This window comes from Cheilinus undulatus, linkage group 4 (genome assembly GCF_018320785.1).
Source record: "Cheilinus undulatus linkage group 4, ASM1832078v1, whole genome shotgun sequence".
In the NCBI taxonomy this organism is placed as follows: Eukaryota; Metazoa; Chordata; class Actinopteri; order Labriformes; family Labridae; genus Cheilinus; species Cheilinus undulatus.
Window position 1 is genome coordinate 50760357 of NC_054868.1, and position 22016 is coordinate 50782372.

At 40.3% G+C, this 22016-nt stretch overlaps 1 protein-coding gene across 1 annotated transcript in view; it reads left to right on the forward strand.

Annotated features, from left to right (window-relative positions):
- Positions 1-22016, forward strand: part of LOC121507795 (voltage-dependent T-type calcium channel subunit alpha-1I-like) — a 317733-nt gene that overhangs the window by 137034 nt on the left and 158683 nt on the right. The window contains exons 6-7 of the mRNA XM_041784135.1: positions 5905-6247; positions 8462-8554. Coding sequence (XP_041640069.1) covers positions 5905-6247; positions 8462-8554 — 436 coding nt within the window. The remainder of the gene's footprint in view (positions 1-5904; positions 6248-8461; positions 8555-22016) is intronic.

The window sequence follows — 22016 nt, forward strand, 5'->3', positions numbered from 1 at the left end:
TGTGAGATCTGCTGTCACTTGATGCCGGCTCGGTCCCGTGCAGAGTTGGGGAGAAGTGGGAGGGGTGTGGGATGTGAAGAACAGTAGAAAAAGTGGGTGGACTTCTATGTTTGGGAGTCTTATTCAGCTGGTGATTGTTGCATATCTGAGGGTGGGCAAGTAAACATCATGAAACCTCTTTCAATTTCATGACACAGGTTAAGGTCTTTGCAGAAGAGACCTATGCCCCCTGAAAAAAAATCCATCCAAACCTACCTAGACCTACATGAAAAGGTAATTTCCCCCTAAAACTAATAGCTGGTTGTGCCACTCTTGTAAAAACAACGGATGCAAACATTAGCAATAACTGGCAATGAGATTCCCATCGCTGTGGAGGAATTTTGGCCCACTCTTCTTTGCAGAAATATTTTAATTCAGCCACATTTGAGGGTTTTCAAGCATGAATGGCTTGTTTAAACCTCAGAGACCGACATTGTGGTATACAACAAAAAGAGACACAAGTTGAACCACTAATTGTAGCCGCTGTTTTGCCATTCTAAGGCCATCTAGTGAGCCCGGAACTTGGGTGACATTCTGGGGCATTTAAAGGTCAAATCTACACCAATAACTCTGTTATTGGACATCTTTTTATCCATTTTTTATTCTGTTTCTTGACCGTTTCTAACGATAGCGGCTAATGCCATCCAGCATATTGTTTCATCACATGAGCTGTGACAACCAATGGCAGGCTGTTCCACTGTCATGTCAAGCTTTGCCAAACTGAGCTTGTTTTTATTCTCAGAGCTATTCAGGATACGGCCAGAGCATCTCTTAATGGAATATGGTGTGGCCTTCTGTGTCTCTGCAGACAGGAACTACTTTGAATAATGGCATTTATAGAGCCAATACAAAGAAGCACATGGACCTTTTTGCAAATATGTGAATATTTTAAAGACTTTGTGTCACATAATGAGTATTTTTTCACTTTTTGGTCCACAGGAGATGGAGGTACAAGTATGTGCAAAAAAAGTCTTTATTTGTAACTGGGTGTAACATGACAACCTTTGAGGTTCGATTTTTGTTTAGTGTCTTTTTTTCTTTTGTCTTTTTAAAATTCAGGTGACATTTGCAGCACACATTTTCTTAAAGCCCAGATTGTCCTGAAAAAAAAAGGATGTTTAGAGCTTGACTGTCTACCACATGGTTGATGTTTTACAAGCGTTTGGAGACATAAAGTCCAGGTGAGACAAAATAGTCAGAACGTTCACCACTGTTTCAAGTTTTCTCCGTTTGTGGGTAATAACTCTCACTTTGTTGGCTGGAGTCCCAAGCCTCAGAAATGCCTTTGTAACTCTCTCCAGACTAATAGATGTCCATGACTTATTTTCTTATTTGTTCTTGAATTTCTCTAGATGGCGCCATTATGTGTTGCTTTTTGAGATCTTGTAGCCTACTTCACTTTGTCAGCTTCTATTTTGGGAATTTCTGGATTCAACAGGTCTGGCAAAAATCAATCCTGGGTGTGGCTAGGGAGTTGATTTATGACCTAACAAGGTGGTGCAATCATACAAATTGGGCCAGGTACGTTTGCATAAACACTGCATTTTGTATTTACGTGGGCTATCTTTGCCTGATATTACATTTGTTAGATAATATGAGACATTAAGGGATGACAGATTTGCAGAGAAATACATACTGAGTCATGCACCTGCTTCTGTCCTAAACTTGGTTTAGGTAGCAATCCTTGCTCTACCAGGAAAGTGTTTTTTACTTAATTGCACCCTCTGGAAGGAAAAGCTGAAAAACAAAAAGGAAGTGTACCAGCCAAAAACAGCCTTGTTTAATTAAGGGCTTAATTAATGAGACACGAGGACCATCTTCTGCACTGTTCAAACATTCTGTGCAATTAATGACTCTAAAATAAGACCTCAGCACTTAAAAAAGCAGCATCATATGCAGGAAAAGAGAGAGCTTTATTTCATCTTTGAGTGCTGAATTAAAGCTGTAAAGATCTCTTTTAAGCAATTTATTCACAAACAGATGCCAAATTAAGCTGACAAACCCAAAGCCAAGTACTTTGCTGATCATATAAGTTTTTTTCAGGACCAGTGTGTTGATAAAGAACAAAACTGAAGTGGTTATGACAGGAAATGTTCACCATGCAAAGCGGGACTGGCCAGATTCCATGTCTGTCATCAGCCATCAATCATGTCAGTCCATGACTCTGGGAGTTTTTTTTTTTTTTTTTTTTTTTTTTTTGTAGAAGTTTTGTGCAATTTTTTTTTTTTTTTTAGAAATGTTTCTTTTAGAGTTAGACAAAGATGAAATGATGGTCATACCTTACCTGACATAATGCAGGGAGGACTGATGCGAGGACAAATCCTGGTCAGACATACCTTCAGAATCACACGCTAAACTAAAAGGCCTTGGTCCTCCTCAGGTAATAGCTTCTTTCAGAACAACACAATGCAGACAGACAGTCACTGAGAGAGCAAAGAGCCAGCAGAAAGGACTAAAAGTGGAGTCAGAGACAAGAAAAGTACTCACAATGCTGCTTCTATGGAGTCTTCTCAAATACCAGGTCACATGTAATTGCTAAGCAGCGTCTGCACTCATCTGTATCTTTTCCTCCGGTCTGCCCTTTAAAGAGAAACCTACTCTCAGATTAAACTGAGATCACACACAGCGCTGCCGCTCTCCATCTTTAGTGTCGACTTTGCTCTTTATGTAATGGCAAGGCAAATACCACCTTTAATCTCTCTCTCTCTTTTTGACTCTCACATTTCACTTGTTTGCTTTCTTCTCTCTCTCTATTTAAGATTCTGCATGGTTTTCCTTCTCTTTCTTTCTTTTTTCACCCACATTAAAAAATGTTCCCTTCTTTCTTTCTTCACCATTTTCACCCTTGCTTATTCTTCTTTCCTTAATTTTTCCCCATCCTTTTAACCTCATCCATTCATATTATTTCCACTCTTTTACCATTCTCTTTTTTCCAGTCTTTTCTTCTGTTTTTCCTTCTTTCCTCCCTGTCTCCTTCATTCTTTTATTATCCTTCTTCCCTTCTTTCCTTCCTTTTTACTATCTATCCCTTCCTTCCTTCCTTCATCCCTATTATCCTTCCTTCCCCCTTCCTTCTTTCTTCCTTTCTTCCTTCTTCCGTCCTTGCTTCCTTCCTACCTTTTTAGTATCTATACCATCAAATATTTCATCCTTCCTTCCTTCTTTCCTTCTTTCCTTCCTTCCTTCCTTCCTTCCTTCCTTCCTTCCTTTCCACTCTTTAACTATCTATACCATCGGTTATTCCTTCCTGTCGTCTTCCTTCCTTCCTACCTTTCTTACCATCCTTTCTTCCTGCCTTCCTTGCTTCCTTCCATCATTCCTTTTTACTCTCTATTCCATCCATCCTTCCTTCCTTCCTTCCTTTTATCCATCCTTCCTCCCTCCCTCCTTCCTTTTTACTATTACATCCAACCTTCCCTGCCTCCTTTAATCCCTCCTTCTTCCCTTCCCTTCCTCCTTTTTACTATCTATTCCATCCTTCCTTCCTCGCTCTCTTTTATCCCTCCTTCCTCCCTTCCTTCTTCCTTCCTTTCTTCCTTCTTACTTCCCTCCCTCTTTCCTTCCTTCCTGCCTTCCTTCCTGGCTTCTTCCTTCCTTCCTACCTTTATTTCTGCCATCCTTTTATCCTGCCTTCCTTTTTACTATCTATTCCATCCATCCTTCTTTCCTTCCCTTTATCCATCCTTCCTCCCTCCTCCCTTCCTTCCTTCCTTTTTACTATCTATTACATCCATCTTTCCCTGCCTCCTTTTGTTCATTCTTCCTCCCTCCCTTTCTTCCTTCCTTCCTTTCTACCTGCCTTGTTACTAACTAAACGATCGATTATTCCTTCCTACCTTCCAACCTTCCTTCCTGCAATCCTTCCGTCTTGCCTGCCCTGCTTCCTTCTGCCTTCCTCCCACCTTCCTTTTTGCTGTCATGGCTTGAATAAAGTGTGATGAAACAGGCATAAGACATGCAGTTACTGTGAATAAAGATAGTAATGATGCTCTAATTGCGGATCTTATTAAATCACAATTAAAGCTATCTTGACAGCCCCAGTCACAGATTTCATTTTGGTGGAGAGAAGTTGTCGACCTTTACCATGCATGGAAATGTGCAACTTTTTTTAGTACCTCAAGATAACACCTTTGCAAATTTCCAGTCATATCACTTTGCTCTGCAATGAAACAGAAGCATCTTTTAGCCTCAGCCACCCATGTGTAACGGGTGGTTTGTGTGAGCGGTTAAAACTGAGGCTTTAAAATCAAATCCTGCAGTCAACCATGTCAACAGGTAGCTAGCGTAACATTTTCCTCCATCCCACCTGACTCTTTAATGTCAAACCAAACAATCAGTTCGACATAGTAGCACACTTAGACATGAATGTCCTTGTGTTCACAGTCAGACAGGTGGCTCTAATTGAATGAGGCAGTATGTCAGCTGGATTTGAATTACAAACTAGCATGTAGCTTTAGAGGAATTGCTAACCTTGGGTGTTGACAAATGAAGCCGAGGCCATAGTGGGAAAAAGTACAATTCCTTCAATGTCTATACAAGGCTGACTACAAAAACCCTGAAAGAATCCTGGAGGTAATAATAGATACAGCCTCATTTAAAATATCATTTTGGTCTGCATTGACCATGTGGGCACATGCTTAATTTATTTGAAAAGTGTGAGATTAGGTTTTAGGTATACGAGTCATGCACAGTAATGACTGCAAGCCAGCGCATTCTTTTCCTGCTGTTTGTCCGCATTTTGCTGTTTGAGACAGCATTTTCAAAACAGCAGTTGCCATAGAATGGCTGCAAATGGCAGCTTCAGTAACCAAATGGGGAAGTCACTCAGATTGGCTCAAAACTTTATACAGTCTGCACTTTAAAGACATTTCCTTCCACCTTGCTTCACACACCCATGCTAGCTGACATCATGTTTTAAAGGAGAATCTTCATTCAGCTGTTGCAGGCAACAGAAAAGTGTCTCTCTGGAGTCTCATATCTTCCCTACTACTGCTGCTTCTGAAGTTGGCACTCTTGAAACTTGTGTCTCAACTCTGAGAAAAGTCTTGATTATATTCTGATATTGGAAACATATCCACAAGAGTGCAGTAAGTTCAAAAGTAGATCAGTAGACTGAAACAAAGAAAGAAAAACAAACAAAGTAAGCGGCCAATTTAAAACCTCATTGATTCTGATTTAGAGCTCTTCTTTGCTGAGACACTCTGAAGAAAGTCTGGGTGGTTTTGTCTGTTGGCGAAATGAGAAAAAGGACAGAAACATAAATAATTAAGAGCCACTTTAATGGCTGAAAACAGCAATTTGGTACTCTTAACAAACAGTCACACCTTCGAGATTTACTTGTCTCCTTCACTTTGTTCTGCCCTGTTATCTTCAGATTTACCTTCACTAATACAGTCAGCCTCCTCCCCGTCTACCGCTGTCATCCTGACATTCTCTCATCTCTTTGTCATTGACTTTTATACTTTCATCCCTTATGTTACACCACACAAATATCTGAAACAGCTGTGAGGACAAACAGTTTTGCTTTTATTGTTTTGATTTATCAGTTCTGCAGAGCGGGACTGTCTTTGTGTGTACTGCTCTGGAGTCAAAGACAAAATTCACAGAGACAAATAATATTCTATCATAATGACATATCAAACTTTTGCCTCACATCAAGAAGGTTTCTGATTTGCTCCCCAGTCAGGGCCTCTTCGGGTGCTCCTAATTCTATTACAAAGGCTCATATCATGCAATTCAAATGACCAACTAAGGAGCATGACTCAGACTTGGCTTTTCATCCAACGCTTTAGTTATTCTGGAAGAGGAGTGGAAATCTGTGTTGCTTTGCCTCTTGAACTTATTTTCCTCTTCTTCATCTTGCAGAACTACGGGTATCAGTCTACCTCGACCCTACTACATGGCTGACGAGGACGACGAACGGCCCTTCATCTGTTCCCTACCCATCGACAACGGCATCATGTCCTGCACTGACGTCCCAGCTCGCCGTGAGGGAGGCAGGACGTGCTGCCTGGACAAAGATGATGCTCTTTACCGTCAGTCTCTGGGCCTGAGCCCTGAGCCTCTGGCCAATGGCAGCGTGAGTGTGGCTGGACTGTGTGTCAACTGGAACAGGTACTACACCAGGTGTCATACTGGACTCACCAACCCGCACAAAGGAGCCATCAACTTCGACAACATCGCCTACGCCTGGATCGTTATCTTTCAGGTAAAAGACTGGGTAACATTAAATCCATTTTACCAGTTAAAGATTGATGCTGAGACAGTAAATGTACACGATACACACAAAAACATATACTTATGCTACATACTCATAAGAAATGTGGGAGGGGAGAGAAAGAAGGTCTGTGAAGGATATTAAACCTCTTGCCACCATACGGCACCAGTGCATCACTGATTTGTATTACAAAAGTTGACCCCATAAATATGGAGGCCATATAATGCATTCTCAGAGCACTGTTTTTTTTTTTTGGTTTTTTGGTTTTTTTTTTAAGATTGAACATAAAGGACTGAGCTGAATACAGGAGAAACGTGTTGGACATGTTGCATTACATTAAGATGTGTCACAACCCAACTTTTTCCATCAAAAAAAAAAAAAAAGAAAAGAAAAAAAACAGTTTTTTCCTCCTCCAAATAATATTACTTGTTGCTTTTAACAAGTGAGGAAGCTAGTTCGCCAGTTTAGCCAACTTAAGGCAAGCTTTTGATTTGTAGTTGTTGCAAAGTCAAAGATAACAAAGTCCAGTTAGAGGGGCACTGTGATTGGTAATTTGAAAAAAATCTACCATTGAATTATGTTACCTAGGCCCTCTGAGATAGTGCAGAGGGCACACCAATCACAGAGCTGGAAGGACAGCATTATTTTCCCAGCAACTGCAGTGATGGGAAATTCTGATTGGAGAAAAAGCTGTTGTCTTTATTTTAGCCCTTTAGTTTGAGGGTTTTATTTTCTCAAAAATATACAATTTGGATGTTGACTTGGATTTTTTATAAATTATAGAATGATGCAATAAAAACTGAACTAAGGACATTTCAAGTCTTGTTAGGACCCGAGCCCCGACCTAGGGTCGATGAGGACCCTATTGGAACTGTAGGCGTTCTTACCTATTATTATTATTCGGCCCTTTGCAGCCTGTTGTGGGGGCCTTAACATGCCTTAAAAGTCCAAGAAACCTTATAGAATATGTCCTCCAAGTGAAACTTTTGTCAGGTAGTGGAACTGTGCAAATCCATCATACAGGGATGAGGGGGTCCCAAAAGGGAGATGGGGGACTGAGTAAGACCTACAGGCAATAAAATTGGTACGTGTCAAAACCAAAAAAAAAGTCTCCTGGGTTCATCCTCTAAAATGTACAGGAACCGCACTAGAACCAAAAAAGTGTTACATTTTGGCAATTTTTGGCAATTTTTGGTAAATTTCTTGTCCTCACATCTGATCAAACTTATCTGCTTGACTCCAAACTGTTTTTTCCTCATACTAGACAAGTTGCAGGAGTTTTCACCAGGGGGCAGGGCTGTAATAAGGGCCCACACTTGGAAAACCACTTTAAAAAAAAAAGAGTCTCTCAAAAGATGGTGTAAAAACAACAATAATTCTGTACAACTTTTCAGTGCTTACACCAATCATCATGAAACTTCACACAGATGATCACACATTGAGCCTCTATCTAATCAAGCACTAACATCAGAAATTAATAATAGCGCCCCCTTCTGGCAAACCAAAATTTAATGTCACTTTTTCCTCTTTTGGTATTTTAAAAATTCAGCCCCCAAACACCATTGAAATTAGGCAGATGATCTTTCATCAGGACATGCATCATAACCACACCTACAAAAAAGCCTCTAGGAACCATGCAAAAATCCCAAACAGGAAGTCCACCGGCTTCACCGGAATTTCAAAATAAGGCCTCTTTTTAGAAAAATATTCACAGACTTATGTGAATGGGCTTCAGACTTTTATGGCAACACAACAGTATCACACTGAACAAGTCCACATCAAAAACAGTTCATCATAGCGCTCTCTACTGCCAATAGGAAGTGATGCAAATGGTTGCTAACACCCAACTGTTGCCACACTCATGGGCGGTTGAGGCACACCCCAACGTGTGCCAGGGTGCGAGGGCCCTTCACTGCTGCTTGCAGCCCTAGTTATACATTTTTTATAAATATTTAGGCCTGTAGGGCTGTGAAGTATCCATACTGGTGTAATGTTTGGGTTTTCTTTTGCTGTTGGGGTTTTGTGTTCTTCTGCTTTGCTTTGCATATTTGAATGCCCTTTGTAAACCTCTGTTTTTAATAGTGCTACATGAGTAAAGCTGTCGCATTTGTCAGGAAGTGGGGATTGGTTTGTGATGGTGGGGGGGGGTGGTCTAGGGTGGAGACAGGTGTTGATATTCACTGTCACCTCTCTGCTGTGTCGTAGGTGATCACTCTGGAGGGCTGGGTGGAGATCATGTACTACGTGATGGATGCTCATTCCTTCTACAACTTCATCTACTTCATCCTTCTGATCATCGTAAGTCAAAATAAAACAGCCAAACAGGCGGGTTCATTAGTGAACGATTGCTTTGTGATTGGTTATTGTGTTTTTACACTTCAGGGCCACCGTACACATGTGTTTAAGTAGGTGTTAGCTCTTTTGTGTGAATGTTGACATGTTTCCTTCAGTATATTTTAATCTCACTCCCTCAGTGTGTGATTTGTGTGTTTTACAATATGCAATGTTTCTACCAGTCTCAATTATTTCCCCAACCCAGAGGCTGTCTTGGTTTTATTACACTTTTAATTGGGTTCCTTTAGATCCAGACACCACTCCGCCTCTCTCACTTCTTTTTGCTCTGTCATTTCTTCTTCCATTTCATCTCTCTATCTCTTTAAATCTGTCAGTGTGACATCCATCCATCCCTGACTCTGCTAACACTTCCTCCTCTCTGCTTCATCCCCTCTCTTCCCCCGTTCTTCCTTCACCCTTTCTTCCTCCCCTCCTTTCTTTTATCTCCACCTCCTCCCTGCTTCCTTCATCCTCTCCCACCATGCGATCATTTCATCCTCCCCTTCCCTCGCTGAGCTCTATACTGAGCATCATTCATGCATCTGTCACTCTACTCATTATTCTCAGTCACGTGGAAACTCACACACAAACTCACAATCAAACAGACAAACTCCCACACAGAGCTACATGAATGTGGGATAAACCCACAGGAGAAGCAGATCCACAGCTGCTCTCTGACTGTGTCATTTAGGGTTTTCTGTGCATAATAGTGAGCATGTTTAAACTGCAAGATGTTGCTTTTCAATCCTCTCAATAACTGTAAGTGACTGGAAACATTCCTGATGTTTCCTTCGTCAGAGCAATGATCAACAACTGGCTGGGCTCCCTAACACTTCCCATTCAGTTACAAAAGATTATAAAGTTCTAGAAATATGAGGAAGAAATAAAATTTTTTTTTGTTTTTTAGGGTATCTTATATGCCTACAACTGTTGTTGTACCTACTGCAATGTAGCTGGTAAGCAACTGATTATACTTTTAATGCCTAAAACTCTGTACGTGTTTGATTACAAATAACAAAACCATGATATGTTAAAGCGATCAAAATATTTATTTTAACCTCAATTTCAAAAAAGTTGGGACACAGTGTTAAATGTAAATAAAGATAGAATGCAATGATTTTCAAATATCACACACCTTTGTTGTTTACAGTAGAACACCTAATTGTTAACATGGCCCATGCTCTACAGCATCTCCTCTCTTTTTTCTTTGCAATAACTGCACTTAAATCAGCTGCTGCTTAATATCTATCAGCTCCAACTCCAACATAGTATACTTGGTTTAACCCTCAGGCATCACTAGGGACATTTTTGTCCATTCGGGCAAATTTTTCCTCTTTCTCTGCTCCACATTTCAGCTGTGTTAGTGCATATGGTCTAATGTTTTGCAACAAAGTGTCTTTCTAGGCATATTTTTGAATTCAAATATCACTTGCTCTAATAGGTCAGGGGAACACTGTGAAACAAATTTACTACCCTTTAAAGCCATAAAGGATGAAAATGTCCACTTTCAAAAAACTGCTATAAAAACTTAACAGGTTCATTTTTTTCTGATTTCTTTGCATAAACCTCTTTAACAACTTCAGCTGTGCTTTAAACTACCAAACATTCAATGAGGATTTTAACCCTTTAAATGCCAGTTTGATTACTTAAAGTCAGTGTTGTTTTTTATGAAAAAAAATGAAAAACTGTGCTATCTTCCTTAAACCAAATGCTGGATGGCTGGGGCATTATTTCTAAATCCAGCTTGGATATGTCAGTGATTTGCCAAAATATTAACTCTGATGCATTATTACTTTTTTGTGTAGCATCTGATTTAAATTTTACTACCCTTCAAGTCATTAAAGGTGCAGTGTGTAAAACTGAATATCAACATCTAGAAGTGGGTTCTAGATTGCATTTCTCTGCTGGAAACTGTGGCAACCAGTTGAATTTAATGTGTATCTGTAATGTGCATACCGTACAATACAATACAATAACTTTATTTATCCTTTTTTCCTCTATGTTACCATGGAAACATGTAAAAATCCAAGATGGCGGCATGCATGGAGGGGACCCTCCCTATGTATGAATTAAAGGTTTTCTCTGGGTTGTATTTTTCAAAATAGCTATTTTTTAATTTAGATGACTAAACACTTGTTTAGATAGACCGTCTTAGAAATGTTTTGCTTTATTTTACCAAGTTTGTTCAGCTAAATGCTACTAGGCTAAATATTACACACTGCACCTTGAAGGACAAAATTGTCAATAAAAATAGTATACTTTGATATTTTTACTAATTTTTTTGGTCAAATCTTTTGATCCACTTAAGTTCTAATCAAAACAATTGATTATTGAATAGTTTTTAGAATTTTTAACCCTCTTGGGTATGTCGTATATTGTATTTCTTTGTGTAGAAATAATGCCCCAGCCATCCAACATTTGGTTTAAAGAAGATAACACATTGTTTCACTTTTTTTCATAAAAAAACAACATTGACTTTAACCCTCTGGCATCCCTATAAATTGCTGCCTCATTTTCCTCCTAGTGTGCAAAAAAATGCACAGGGGGGTTATTACTGTAAATGAAAAAGTTACATTAGTTTATTTTTAATTGTTTATTTTTTTTTCCCTTGTTTCATCAACTTGTGCCATTAACAAAAATACCAAAGACTCAATAATTGTTATATCGTTTAACCCTTTAATTGCCATGTTTGTAATGTAAAAAAAAAACATTTTTTGATGGAAAAAAAACTCAAGTTGATTTTTTCAAGATACTACACTGAAAGTGAATAACTTATTAATGGATCATCGCAGCCTGGCATATGTCATTGATTAGTAGCAACATTGGTTAAAATACATTATTAGTTTTTTTTGTGAGGTCAATTATTCTAAAATACTCACGTTTTTCACCCTTCTGCACAAAAAAATGCACACCTTTAAATCATGTTATAAATATCATACATTTCAAAATTGTTTTACTATTATTGAATTATAATTTTGTCATTTAAGTTCAGCCCTAATCATAAATGTCAAATACTCATTCATTTATTTTTTTACCCCTTAAATGCCATGTTTCATTGATGATGTCACTGCATTTTTAGATGCAAAATACACAAAAATGATTTTTTTTTTTTTTGCAAGTTACTACATGAAAATCAGATAACTTATTTTGATTATTGCACAGACACACTCACAGACTCACACATTGATCTGCACTTAAACAAAACCTCAGGGAGTTAGTGAGAAGGGGAGCAAAAGGCAGTTTAACACTGAAATCTGGTGGAATAAACATGTATTTCCTGCCCTCGCCCATATATGGTAAAAGTGACGTCACAGGGTAAAAAAATGTTCCAGGTGCAAATGTAAAGCCCCAACTCTCAAATGAAGCCCAGAAACCAGAAAATGCATGATTCATGCCTTAATGGCGTATAGATCAAAAGAAGTGGTTTGAATGGGTTTTAATGAACATTTTTTGCACACCAGGGATATTAACACTATAAAAAAGGTTTACTTTATTTATGTTGGGCTGATTGTTGTGGCCGGGACAGAATTTTGAAAATTGTGCAAAAATGAACAAAAATACATCCATAATATTAACTGTGAAAAAGGGTTTGTTTTTTTAAAAACATCAACCTAGTGTGCATTTTTGGCACCAGGGGTACCACAGGGGTAAGTAATCAAACTGGCATTTAAAGGGTTAAAATCCTCAAAAGGATTGAATGTTTTGAGCAAAGCTGGAGTTGTCTAAGTGATTTATGCAAAAAAAAAAAAAAGCTGAAAAAATATTTATTTGTTAAGTTTTTATAGCAGGTTTTTGGAAGTGGACATTATTGGCTTACTATTGGCTGGTTTACTGGACACAAACATGCAGGAAGTGTGCAGACTGGACCAGGAACTGGCACACACCAACGCAGATGAACCGTATGTGGTCGTACAACCGCGCTGGCCACTATGGTGTAGACTCAACACATGTCCCTTTTGCTGTCAAGGCTTGAACAGGAGACATCATGATGTCAGTCCAACTAATATTCAGGCAGGTATTCCAGTAGTTATCATGTCCATAGATCCAGATTTAGCGTGTTCTTTCAAAGCTACGTGGAAGACATTCATGGAAAGAGAGGGAGGTCTGATTCTATTTTACATGCTTAAATATATTTTCAGCTTTGATCTTATGTATGCTCTTTTTTTATTTAGAGCTAAATTTCCAGAGACTTAAATATGTTCATAAAGTTGTCCAGTATCCATGTTTAAGGGTGTTTTCATGTATTATCACTGCTGAACTGTGCTCTTGTAAATCTACTCAGCCCAGAGACAGGCCACACAATTCTCTGGCCCCTGCTGTATACTTTTAAGCCGCCTTTAACTTCTAATTTTACCTGAGCAGAGAGCAAAGAGCTTATGTGTCATATCTGAATAGAGGGAGCAGCCTCAACACCACAGCGTATCAGCCAGCATCCCTAAAAATCTAGTTTCAAATGTGGTTTTATCTTGTGTTATGTCTTGTCATTTCGTGTTGCATGCAACGGTCATAAAACTGCCTCACTACACCATGCATGATACAATGATTGCCTTTGATTCCAAATATCACAGAGAGAAGTGCATACAGAAGGAAGGCAAAAGAGGAAATGACTGCTGCTGGAGAGTAAGAGATGGAGTAAGGATGATGAAACAGGAGGGAAAATAGTGGAAGGAAATGGGGCGAGTATGAGAGGGCGGTGAGTGAGGTTTAGAGCAAGAGTGGAAGAGCGGGAAGACGAATATGGATGGATGGATGGAAGCATCCATTAGGAGGAGAATCAGGATGAGAGGTGATGGGATGGAGAGCGGGTATGAAATCAGAGACCAGACTGGAGGATGGTGGAAATGACCACATGTTGGTGTCTCTCTTTGATCTTAAATATAATATTATTAATTAGGAGAGAATCCTTCAGCGTGTCCTGCAGACTCACATGAAAGGAGCAGACGCAGGAGCTCTTCTACATGAATGTCTACATGCTCTTCTGTGTCATCTGTTTATAACCTGAGTACAGCCTGTTTATGTAGAATTTTCAGAAATATCTCTTTACAACGCTAATTAAAGTACTGAACGAAAGGCCCAGCATAAAACATAAAAATAGAAATAAAGAGGCATGATAGGAGTCTGAAGGAGTGCTTAAACTCGAAGCTCTGAGGAAAACTAGCCTTTCATCTTGCTTTATTAATAGTCTGAAGATCTTGGACTGGTCAGCAAACCAGTGAGTCTATCTTTAGTACACTTAGAGAAGACCGATGACCCAAAGACTCTTCGTTTTCATGTTTTTATTATCATCATGTAAAAGTACAGGCCCTGGACATGTGTCAGGGTCTCTATACAAAATACATCAATAACTGAGCAATTTATTTTGGATTTTTAGAAGAAGAATGATGGTGTATTTAGAGAAAAGTATCTAATGAAATTGTGCTGTCCATGTTGAGAAATGTAATAAATACTGAAGTGATATTTTCATGAAGGTGACACCTTGGGGGAAAGGAAATGATTTCTGCACAGAGAAAAATATCAGCATTAGACATGTTCACAGGCAAACAATTTCCCATCCAAGGTAAGGTCAGGTCAGGTATGGGAGCATGTGCAAGTTCCTCACTTTGGCACATCAACCTTGGGCCTGTACTGCTCCGGACATCGTCCAGGCCTGTCCCAGGCCCCAGGTGTCCTCAAGGTTGACCCCTCTAAGACACAGCTGGTTGCCCCTGACTTCTGGACCTTTCCCATCCCCGCTCTACTAAGCACCTCAGCATTAGACAAACAGTCTTGCAGACAGTACCCAAGAATTCGCGGAGATAAGTTGTGACAAATGAGTTCAGCTGGCGTCTCTAGCCTTCAGTCAATGCTAGGCCTCACAAGAATACAGTTAGACTGGGAGGACCAAGGACCAAAAGGACTGACCTTTGTCTGCATGCTCAGAAACCATGAGTGCTACATTGTTTTGATCAGTGAACCCATCCACCCATGTCCCCTGAGCCTAGTTCCACGGTTGATCTCAGCCTTGCAGTAAGCATATCAATGAATTACGATTCAAATGAACCCCAATCCCCAAATGCTTGGATCTTCGTTTGGCCCAGGAGACGTGCAGTCCCAATGCAGCCTCATAACTCCGCAAGCTAAGAGCCCCAACAAGGACATCTACATTCTCCACGAAGATCACAGCATCATCTGCAAAGACTTAACCAAATGACACTGCACAGATTGCTGCCCCTTTTACCTGCCCCATTATTCAGTCCATACAGGTACTGAAGGTTGAGGGGCTAAGACACACCCCTGCCTCATTACAGAATCAACTGGAGTAAGTCAGAGGTGGAGCCATCACACTTCACAGCACTCCCTGTACCAGATATGGGGCAAAGCTCCTGATTCCAACAGAGTGCATCTCTACTGAGCGAATCGAACACCTCCAGAAATCAACATACAGTATGATAAAGTTAAATGAAAGTTACATTGAAACTGGAAATACACTGTAGGCATTTTGCCAAAAGTATTCACTCACCCATCCAAATAATTGAAATTAGGTGTTCCAATCACTTCCATGGCTACAGGTGTATAAAATCAAGCACCTAGGCATGCAGACTGTTTCTACAAACATTTGTGAAAGAATGGCTCACTGTCAGGATCTCAGTGAATTCCAGTGTGGTACTGTGATAAGATGCCACCTGTGCAACAAGTCCAGTGGGGAAATTTCCTCACTCCTAAATATTCCACAGTCAACTGTCAGTGGTATTATAACAAAGTGGAAGTGATTTGGAACGACAGCAACTCAGCCATGAAGTGGTAGGCCACGTAAAATGACAGAGCGGGGCCAGCGGATGCTGAGGTGCACAGTGTGCAGAGGTCACCAACTTTCTGCAGAGTCAATCGCTACAGACCTCCAAACTTCATGTGGCCTTCAGATTAGCTCAAGAACAGTGTGTAGAGAGCTTCATGGAATGGGTTTCCATGGCTGAGCAGCTGCATCCAAGCCATACATCACCAAGTGCAATGCAAAGCGTCGAATGCAGTGGTGTAAAGCACGCCACCACTGGACTCTAGAGCAGTGGAGATGCGTTCTCTGGAGTGACGAATAGCGCTTCTCCATCTGGCAGTCTGATGGACGAGTCTGGGTTTGGTGGTTGCCAGGACAACGGTACTTGTCTGACTGCATTGTGTCAAGTGTAAAGTTTGGTGGAGGGAGGATTATGGTGTGGGCTTGTTTTTCAGGAGCTGGGCTTGGCCCCTTAGTTTCAGTGAAAGGAACTCTGAATGTTTCAGCATACCAAGAGATTCTGGACAATTCCATGCTCCCAACTTTGTGGGAACAGTTTGGGGATGGCCCCTTCCTGTTCCAACATGACTGTGCACCAGTGCACAAAAAAAGGTCCATAAAGACATGGATGAGAGAGTTTGGTGTGGATGAATTTGACTGGCCTGCACAGAGTCCTGACCTCAACCTGATAGAACACCTTTGGGATGAATTAGAGTGGAGACTGAGAGCCAGGTCTTCTTGTCCAGCACCAGTATGTGACCTCACGAATGCGCCTCTGGAAAAATGGTCAAAAATTCCCACTAACACACTCCTGAACCTTGTGGAAAGCCTTCCCAGAAGAGTTGAAGCTGTTATAGCTGCAAAGGGTGGACCGATGTCATATTAAACCCTATGGATTAAGAATGGGATGTCACTTAAGTTCATATGAGAGTCAGGGCAGGTGAGCAATATAGTGTATATTGTACCAGTATATTACGGCACTATTGTTCTGCCAGAGACTGCTTTAATTTTTCCTAACATGGCACTTTTTCTTCAAATAGTTCTACTTTGCTCAACCTGAGGAGGAGATGGAGAAGGTTAAACCTGTGGATGTTACTTTAACAAAGCAATGCAAACATGCTATGTTGGCATTAATCCTAAACCCAGGTTAACTGGATGGGGAGTTGTTTTAATCAAATGTAAAGCAGGGATTCTGATGATGTGACTGTTTTGAACACAATTTAAGTGAGGGTACAAAGTTTTAAACCAAGAGACAATCCAAAGCAGCTGCTTTTCGATACTTACCTTTGTCACTTGCATAACTCTTTCCCTTTTTAAAACATCAAGTTGAACTAGCCCTCAGATTTGTGATTAATTCAGTTTAACTGCTGGAGTTTGACCAGAATTGTTCCCTTACGTCTCTCCTCTGAGTATCTTGCTGAGCAGAAATGTGTAAATCACCATCTAATGAGTACAAATCCCCACTTTGTAAGGAATCTTAGGATGATGGTGTTTCTCATCAAGCTTAAAGTATCAGAGCAGGATTTTCCTCCTCACAGTTGTTGCATATCTATCATTTTTCCCCACAGAGATGGGATTTGACAGTCAGACTCTTGTCAGCTTTGTCACAACATGTTTCAAGGTTCGTCTCACAAACAGAATCAGAGAAGTGATTTCTATTCACACGGTAAAAGTTGTGTTCAAACCCCATGCTCGTCGCTGTCTCAACAGAAAACAGATGAGGAGACTTTTAATTGTGTTTGCTCTAATGCTGCACAGCTCTGAGCACGGAAAGACGGAGGAGGACGAGAGATGAAGACAGATGGAGAGAAGAAGTTAAGGAAGCATGAGAGGGAGAGAGAGAGGTCGTCGTTGCATTTAGATGCTTTGGCATTCTCTCTCACGCATCATTCATGCTGATTAAGTGTGCTGAATTGAATTGAATTGGGAGAGCGAGGTAAAGCGAAAGACGAGAGAGCGGGAAGGGGGCTAGATGATGAGAGAGAGAGAGGGTGTGACAGATGGAGAGACAGATGATAAAAGGGAGATAAAGATGGAGAGAGTTTGAGAGATGCTGTACACTGATTAGCATCATGTCGAGCAGTTCAGACCAGACGACTCAGAGGAATTAAAAGATTTGAATGGAAAACAGCCCGGACGTGTGGAATTAATGTTCGTCATCCGGAAATGCCAACCGCAACCTGATACAGAGCTGCAGAGATAATGAGGCTTCTGATTTGACACAGTAGAAGGCCTTAACCCCATCCTGTGTCCTCGTTTATACCTGGTGTTAACATGCAGCCAATATGTTGACAAGAATGCAAACACCCCATCCTTGATCTCATATAATCCACCCGTCTGTTGCTATGTTTCAGTGCCTGAGGTAGAGACAAAAATGTCCAACAAAACCCTCGCAAGATTCGACTCATTTAAGGGACAATTAAAGATAAAAAGCATAATGAGCTGAAGGTGATGCATGTCCAAAGGGATTATGATAGCGCAAAAGTACCAGCCAAGTGTGCGATGTTTCTTCTGGACTGCCAAAATCAATATCCTTAAACCTAACATAACCTGACACAGCATTTAGGCCAGTGATACTCTAAGTGTGGCTCTTTTGTGATGATCTGTGACTCTTTTATGTCTTCATTTGAAATATTTCCCCCCAGAAAACCTTAAATAAAGGGAAACTTTAACCTCAGAAATTATCCATCGCAAATCACAATACAGTTGGTTTTCTCAACTTTTGAATCTGTCTGTATATTTCCATTGCCCTTATTTGAAACTTTTTGCCATTTTTAGAGCAGTTTTACTGCTGTAAGCCCACTTTTGTCACTTTTTTGATTCTTTTATCCTGCTTTTTACTATTTGGAAATTTTCCATATTTTTGCCACTTTTCACCCATTTAGGCTGCCTTTTGCCATTAAATGCCACTTTTTTTCCCCAAATTTTGTCACTCTTTGTTGCTTTTTGCCCATTTTAGTCACTTTCCATAGTTTTTGTCATGTTTATACTACTTTTTGACCATTTTTGCCACCTGTAACTCATTTTTTGTCACTTCTCACCCAAATTTTGCCACTTTCTGCCTTTTTTGCCACTCTTTCCTCCCAATTTCTGTCACCTTTGACCCAGTATTTGGTATTTTATGCTGGTATTGCCCCATTTTACCCTTTTTGTTGCCTTTTGCCCCCTTTAACTCATTTTTATTGCCACTTTAACCCATTTTTGCCACTTTTCACCACTTAAATTGAGGCTCTTGCAAAGGTATTTTTCAACAATGTTGCTCTTTGGTTGAGCAGGGTTGAGTAATGCTGATTTAGACTGTTTCATATCATCATTGCATAAGACTTTCTCAAATCCATCTTGGCAACTGCCCATAGGCCGTGTGTGGAAAGGGCAGTAGCTGCTATCTTAACCCTTAGAGCTCACACAGCACGGATCTGTGCCTCAGGCACACCCCTTTGTAAATTGTTTGATAACTTTTGAACTGTAATTCGTAGACCCTAACTTGTTTTTCCTGTGAAAGCTCTATGTTGTGCCTTTTTAAATACGTTCTTCATGCATTTGTAGCTCTTACAGAGCATTTGTCAGAGACCCTGGGATTTGGCTGACTTCCCGGGGTCTCTGAAAACAGAGTTTTCATAAATAATAATAAGTGACACAGTTTATAAAAATGTTGATAACTTTTGAACTATACATTGTAGACACTCCTGTTTTCCTCTGAAAGCTGACTATTTTGCCATTCGTTTGCTATCCTCGATGTCTCCATAGCCCTCAACGACGCCGTTTAGTGAGCCTGGAAAAGTCAGTGACTTTTCAGGGTCTTTAAAGATTAAATCTATGGTGTTACATCTGATAAGTAGTCTCATGAGAAAGTAAACAAACATTTCTACCACTGGTGTAATTTTTTTGGTTGATATTTTATTGTCAGAATGATAAAATGATGTAGATGGTACCAATATTTATCATGTATCCCTAGTTTGAAAGGTTCAGAAATTTAGATTTGAATTTGCAAAAGATGTTTATTTTGATAATCATACAAAAGAAGAAAGAGAAAGGCTATCTCCTGATAATATTGATAAATGAGGCCCACTGTTCTTTCAAACTCTCTAGCTCTACTTTTCCTACCTCTAGATTTAACGCCTTGCCTTATTCCCCATGTTTAAGTGTGTCTTTGTAAGTCCTGGAGTTATATCATCAAAAATCCATGGCCAGGTGTCTCTACAACTTCCCAAACTCTCTCACAGACACAGTCGACCTCTGCAAACATTAAAACTGCACACAAACACACTTTCAGAGCCTCCCTCACACTAATCTAATTGTATTTCAGTGGCTCCAGCAGAGTGTGAGTATAAATATTTGATGGGATCAGCCAGGGTGTTGAACGGGTGCTGGGACCCACCGCCTCTCTTTCAGCCTACAGAGATGTCCTGAAAAGCAGCCAGTCTGACCACAGATTTCTGCCTCGGATCAATGAAAGCACCTTCAAATACAGAACACACACTGAGGCGCAGCGACACACACACACACATCCCTTCTCTGCAGACCGTCTTCAGCCTGTTTTTCCACGGCCCTTTGTAACATGCAGAGGTTCAGATGGGGAGCAGGAGGGGGTTATCAAGCCTCACAATCACTATTGATCACAGCCTAGAGAGCATTCTTCATCTCTTTCTCTGCCCTCAAACTTCCCCTCTTCTCTTCTTTACTTTGACCTCAACCTTCTCTTCCTCTCTGTCTCTTTCTCCTTTTATATCGGTTTCACCTGCTGTCTCTTGCAAAATAAATGAGGCATAAACACAAAACAGACTCAAGCTCAACAACACCCTGTTCTTCTTCTTGAGTGACTGAGAAAACTTTAAGAAGTCAGTGCATTTAAGATCAAATAATGAACTGAAGTGTATTTGATTAAAGGGATCAAAGTGCGAACTGACAAGAAATACAACCCTGATTCCAAAAAAGTTGGGGCACAGTGTAAAATGTCAATAAAAACAGAAATCAATAATTTGCTAATGTCATAGACCCAAATTTTATTTGCTGTAGAGCATAAACAACATATCAGATGTAAGAACTGAAACATTTGACCATTTGAGGAAGAATCTAAGCTCATTCTGACTTTGATGGCAGCAACATATCTCCAAAAAATTTGGAAATTAGGCTGGAAAAGTAAGTGATACCAGTGAAAAACAATAGAAGGGGCATTTTGCAACTACTTAGCCTCATTGGCAACTGGTAGGAGCATGATTGTGTATAAAAGGAGCAATTTGGAGTGGCAGAATCTCAGAAGTAAGTTTCTTACCAATCTGCAAAAAAGCTGTGACTGCACCTTCTTCAACGTAAAATTGCATAGACTTGAATATCCCACCAGTTACTGTTCATATTATTACAAAAAGATTCAGAGAATCTGGAGAAATCTTTAAACAAAGGACAAGGCCTCCCTTAAAAATGTCCAAATGGTATAGTCCAGCACTGCAAAATAATGCAAATAAATTTTATTTCACCATGCTAAAAAATATTGCTCATACAAAAGGAAATTATGGTTCATAAATACATTTAAATGCATAGATATTTGTAAAAATGATGCAAAATTTGTTGCTTGGCTAGCCAGTTAACGGGGGCCCTGTGTAATATTCTTTCCGGGGGCCCAAAATCCCTAGCTATGCCCCTGCTCTGGACAAAAGCTAATTACCTCCACCAGAGAGGTTAGTTTGTTAGTTTGTTGCAACATTACTCAAAAAGTTGTGGATGGATTTTGATTAAATTTTCAGGAAATGTCAGAAATGGCATAAGGAAGAACTGATTAGGTTTTGGGAGTGATCCAGATGACTGTCTGGATTCAGGAATTTTTCAAGGATTCTGTACTATTGGGAGATAGGACTAATGGCGGAGGTCTGCGCTGTTACCACTTTACACCAGGAGATGGCGTACATGAGTAACTTCAATCCCAGCAGCAGTTTTGGGTGTGTTTCTATTCAATGTTTTGGAGTTTATAGAGTTTGAAAGACGTACGCCCGGTCAAGGAGACAAGTCGGAGGGTAACAGAGAGAAAGACAGCGAATTGTAGCGAGAATACTCACAATGCTGGGAGGAACAGAGGAATATTCACCCTCTGCCATGACTTCCAGTCATCCGGTGAGAGCATGGGTGAGACTGTCAGTGCATCTGTTGGCACTGACAGGCAATGACAGTCCACCCATAGCGAAGCCAATGCTTGCCTCACCGTGTGTCCACCCCACTGGGGAGGGAGTAATAGGCAAATGCTGTGGTGGAGGACACATGGGGACAGCTCCAGGAATTTGTTAAAGGACTCTTCACTATTAGGAGATAGGGCTAATGGCGGAGGTCTGCGCTCTCCGAGTGCTTTTCTAGTTTTACATGGACTGAGGTAAAATGGAAAACTATTCTGTGGTCATTTCTAAAGCCTGGATCTCTGATGGTATGGGGTTGCATTAGTGTCTAAGGCATGGGCAGCTTACACATCTGGAAAGGAACTATCAGTGCTGAAAAATAGATAGAGGTTATAGAGCAGCATATGCTCCCATTCAGACCACATCTCTTTCAGGGAAGGACTTGACTATTTCAGCAAGACAATGCTAAAACCAGATACCACATCCTTCACCACAGCATGGCTTCATAGTAGACGACTCTGCGTGCTGAACAGGCCTGCCTACAGTATAGACGTTCACTGATAGAACATAGTTG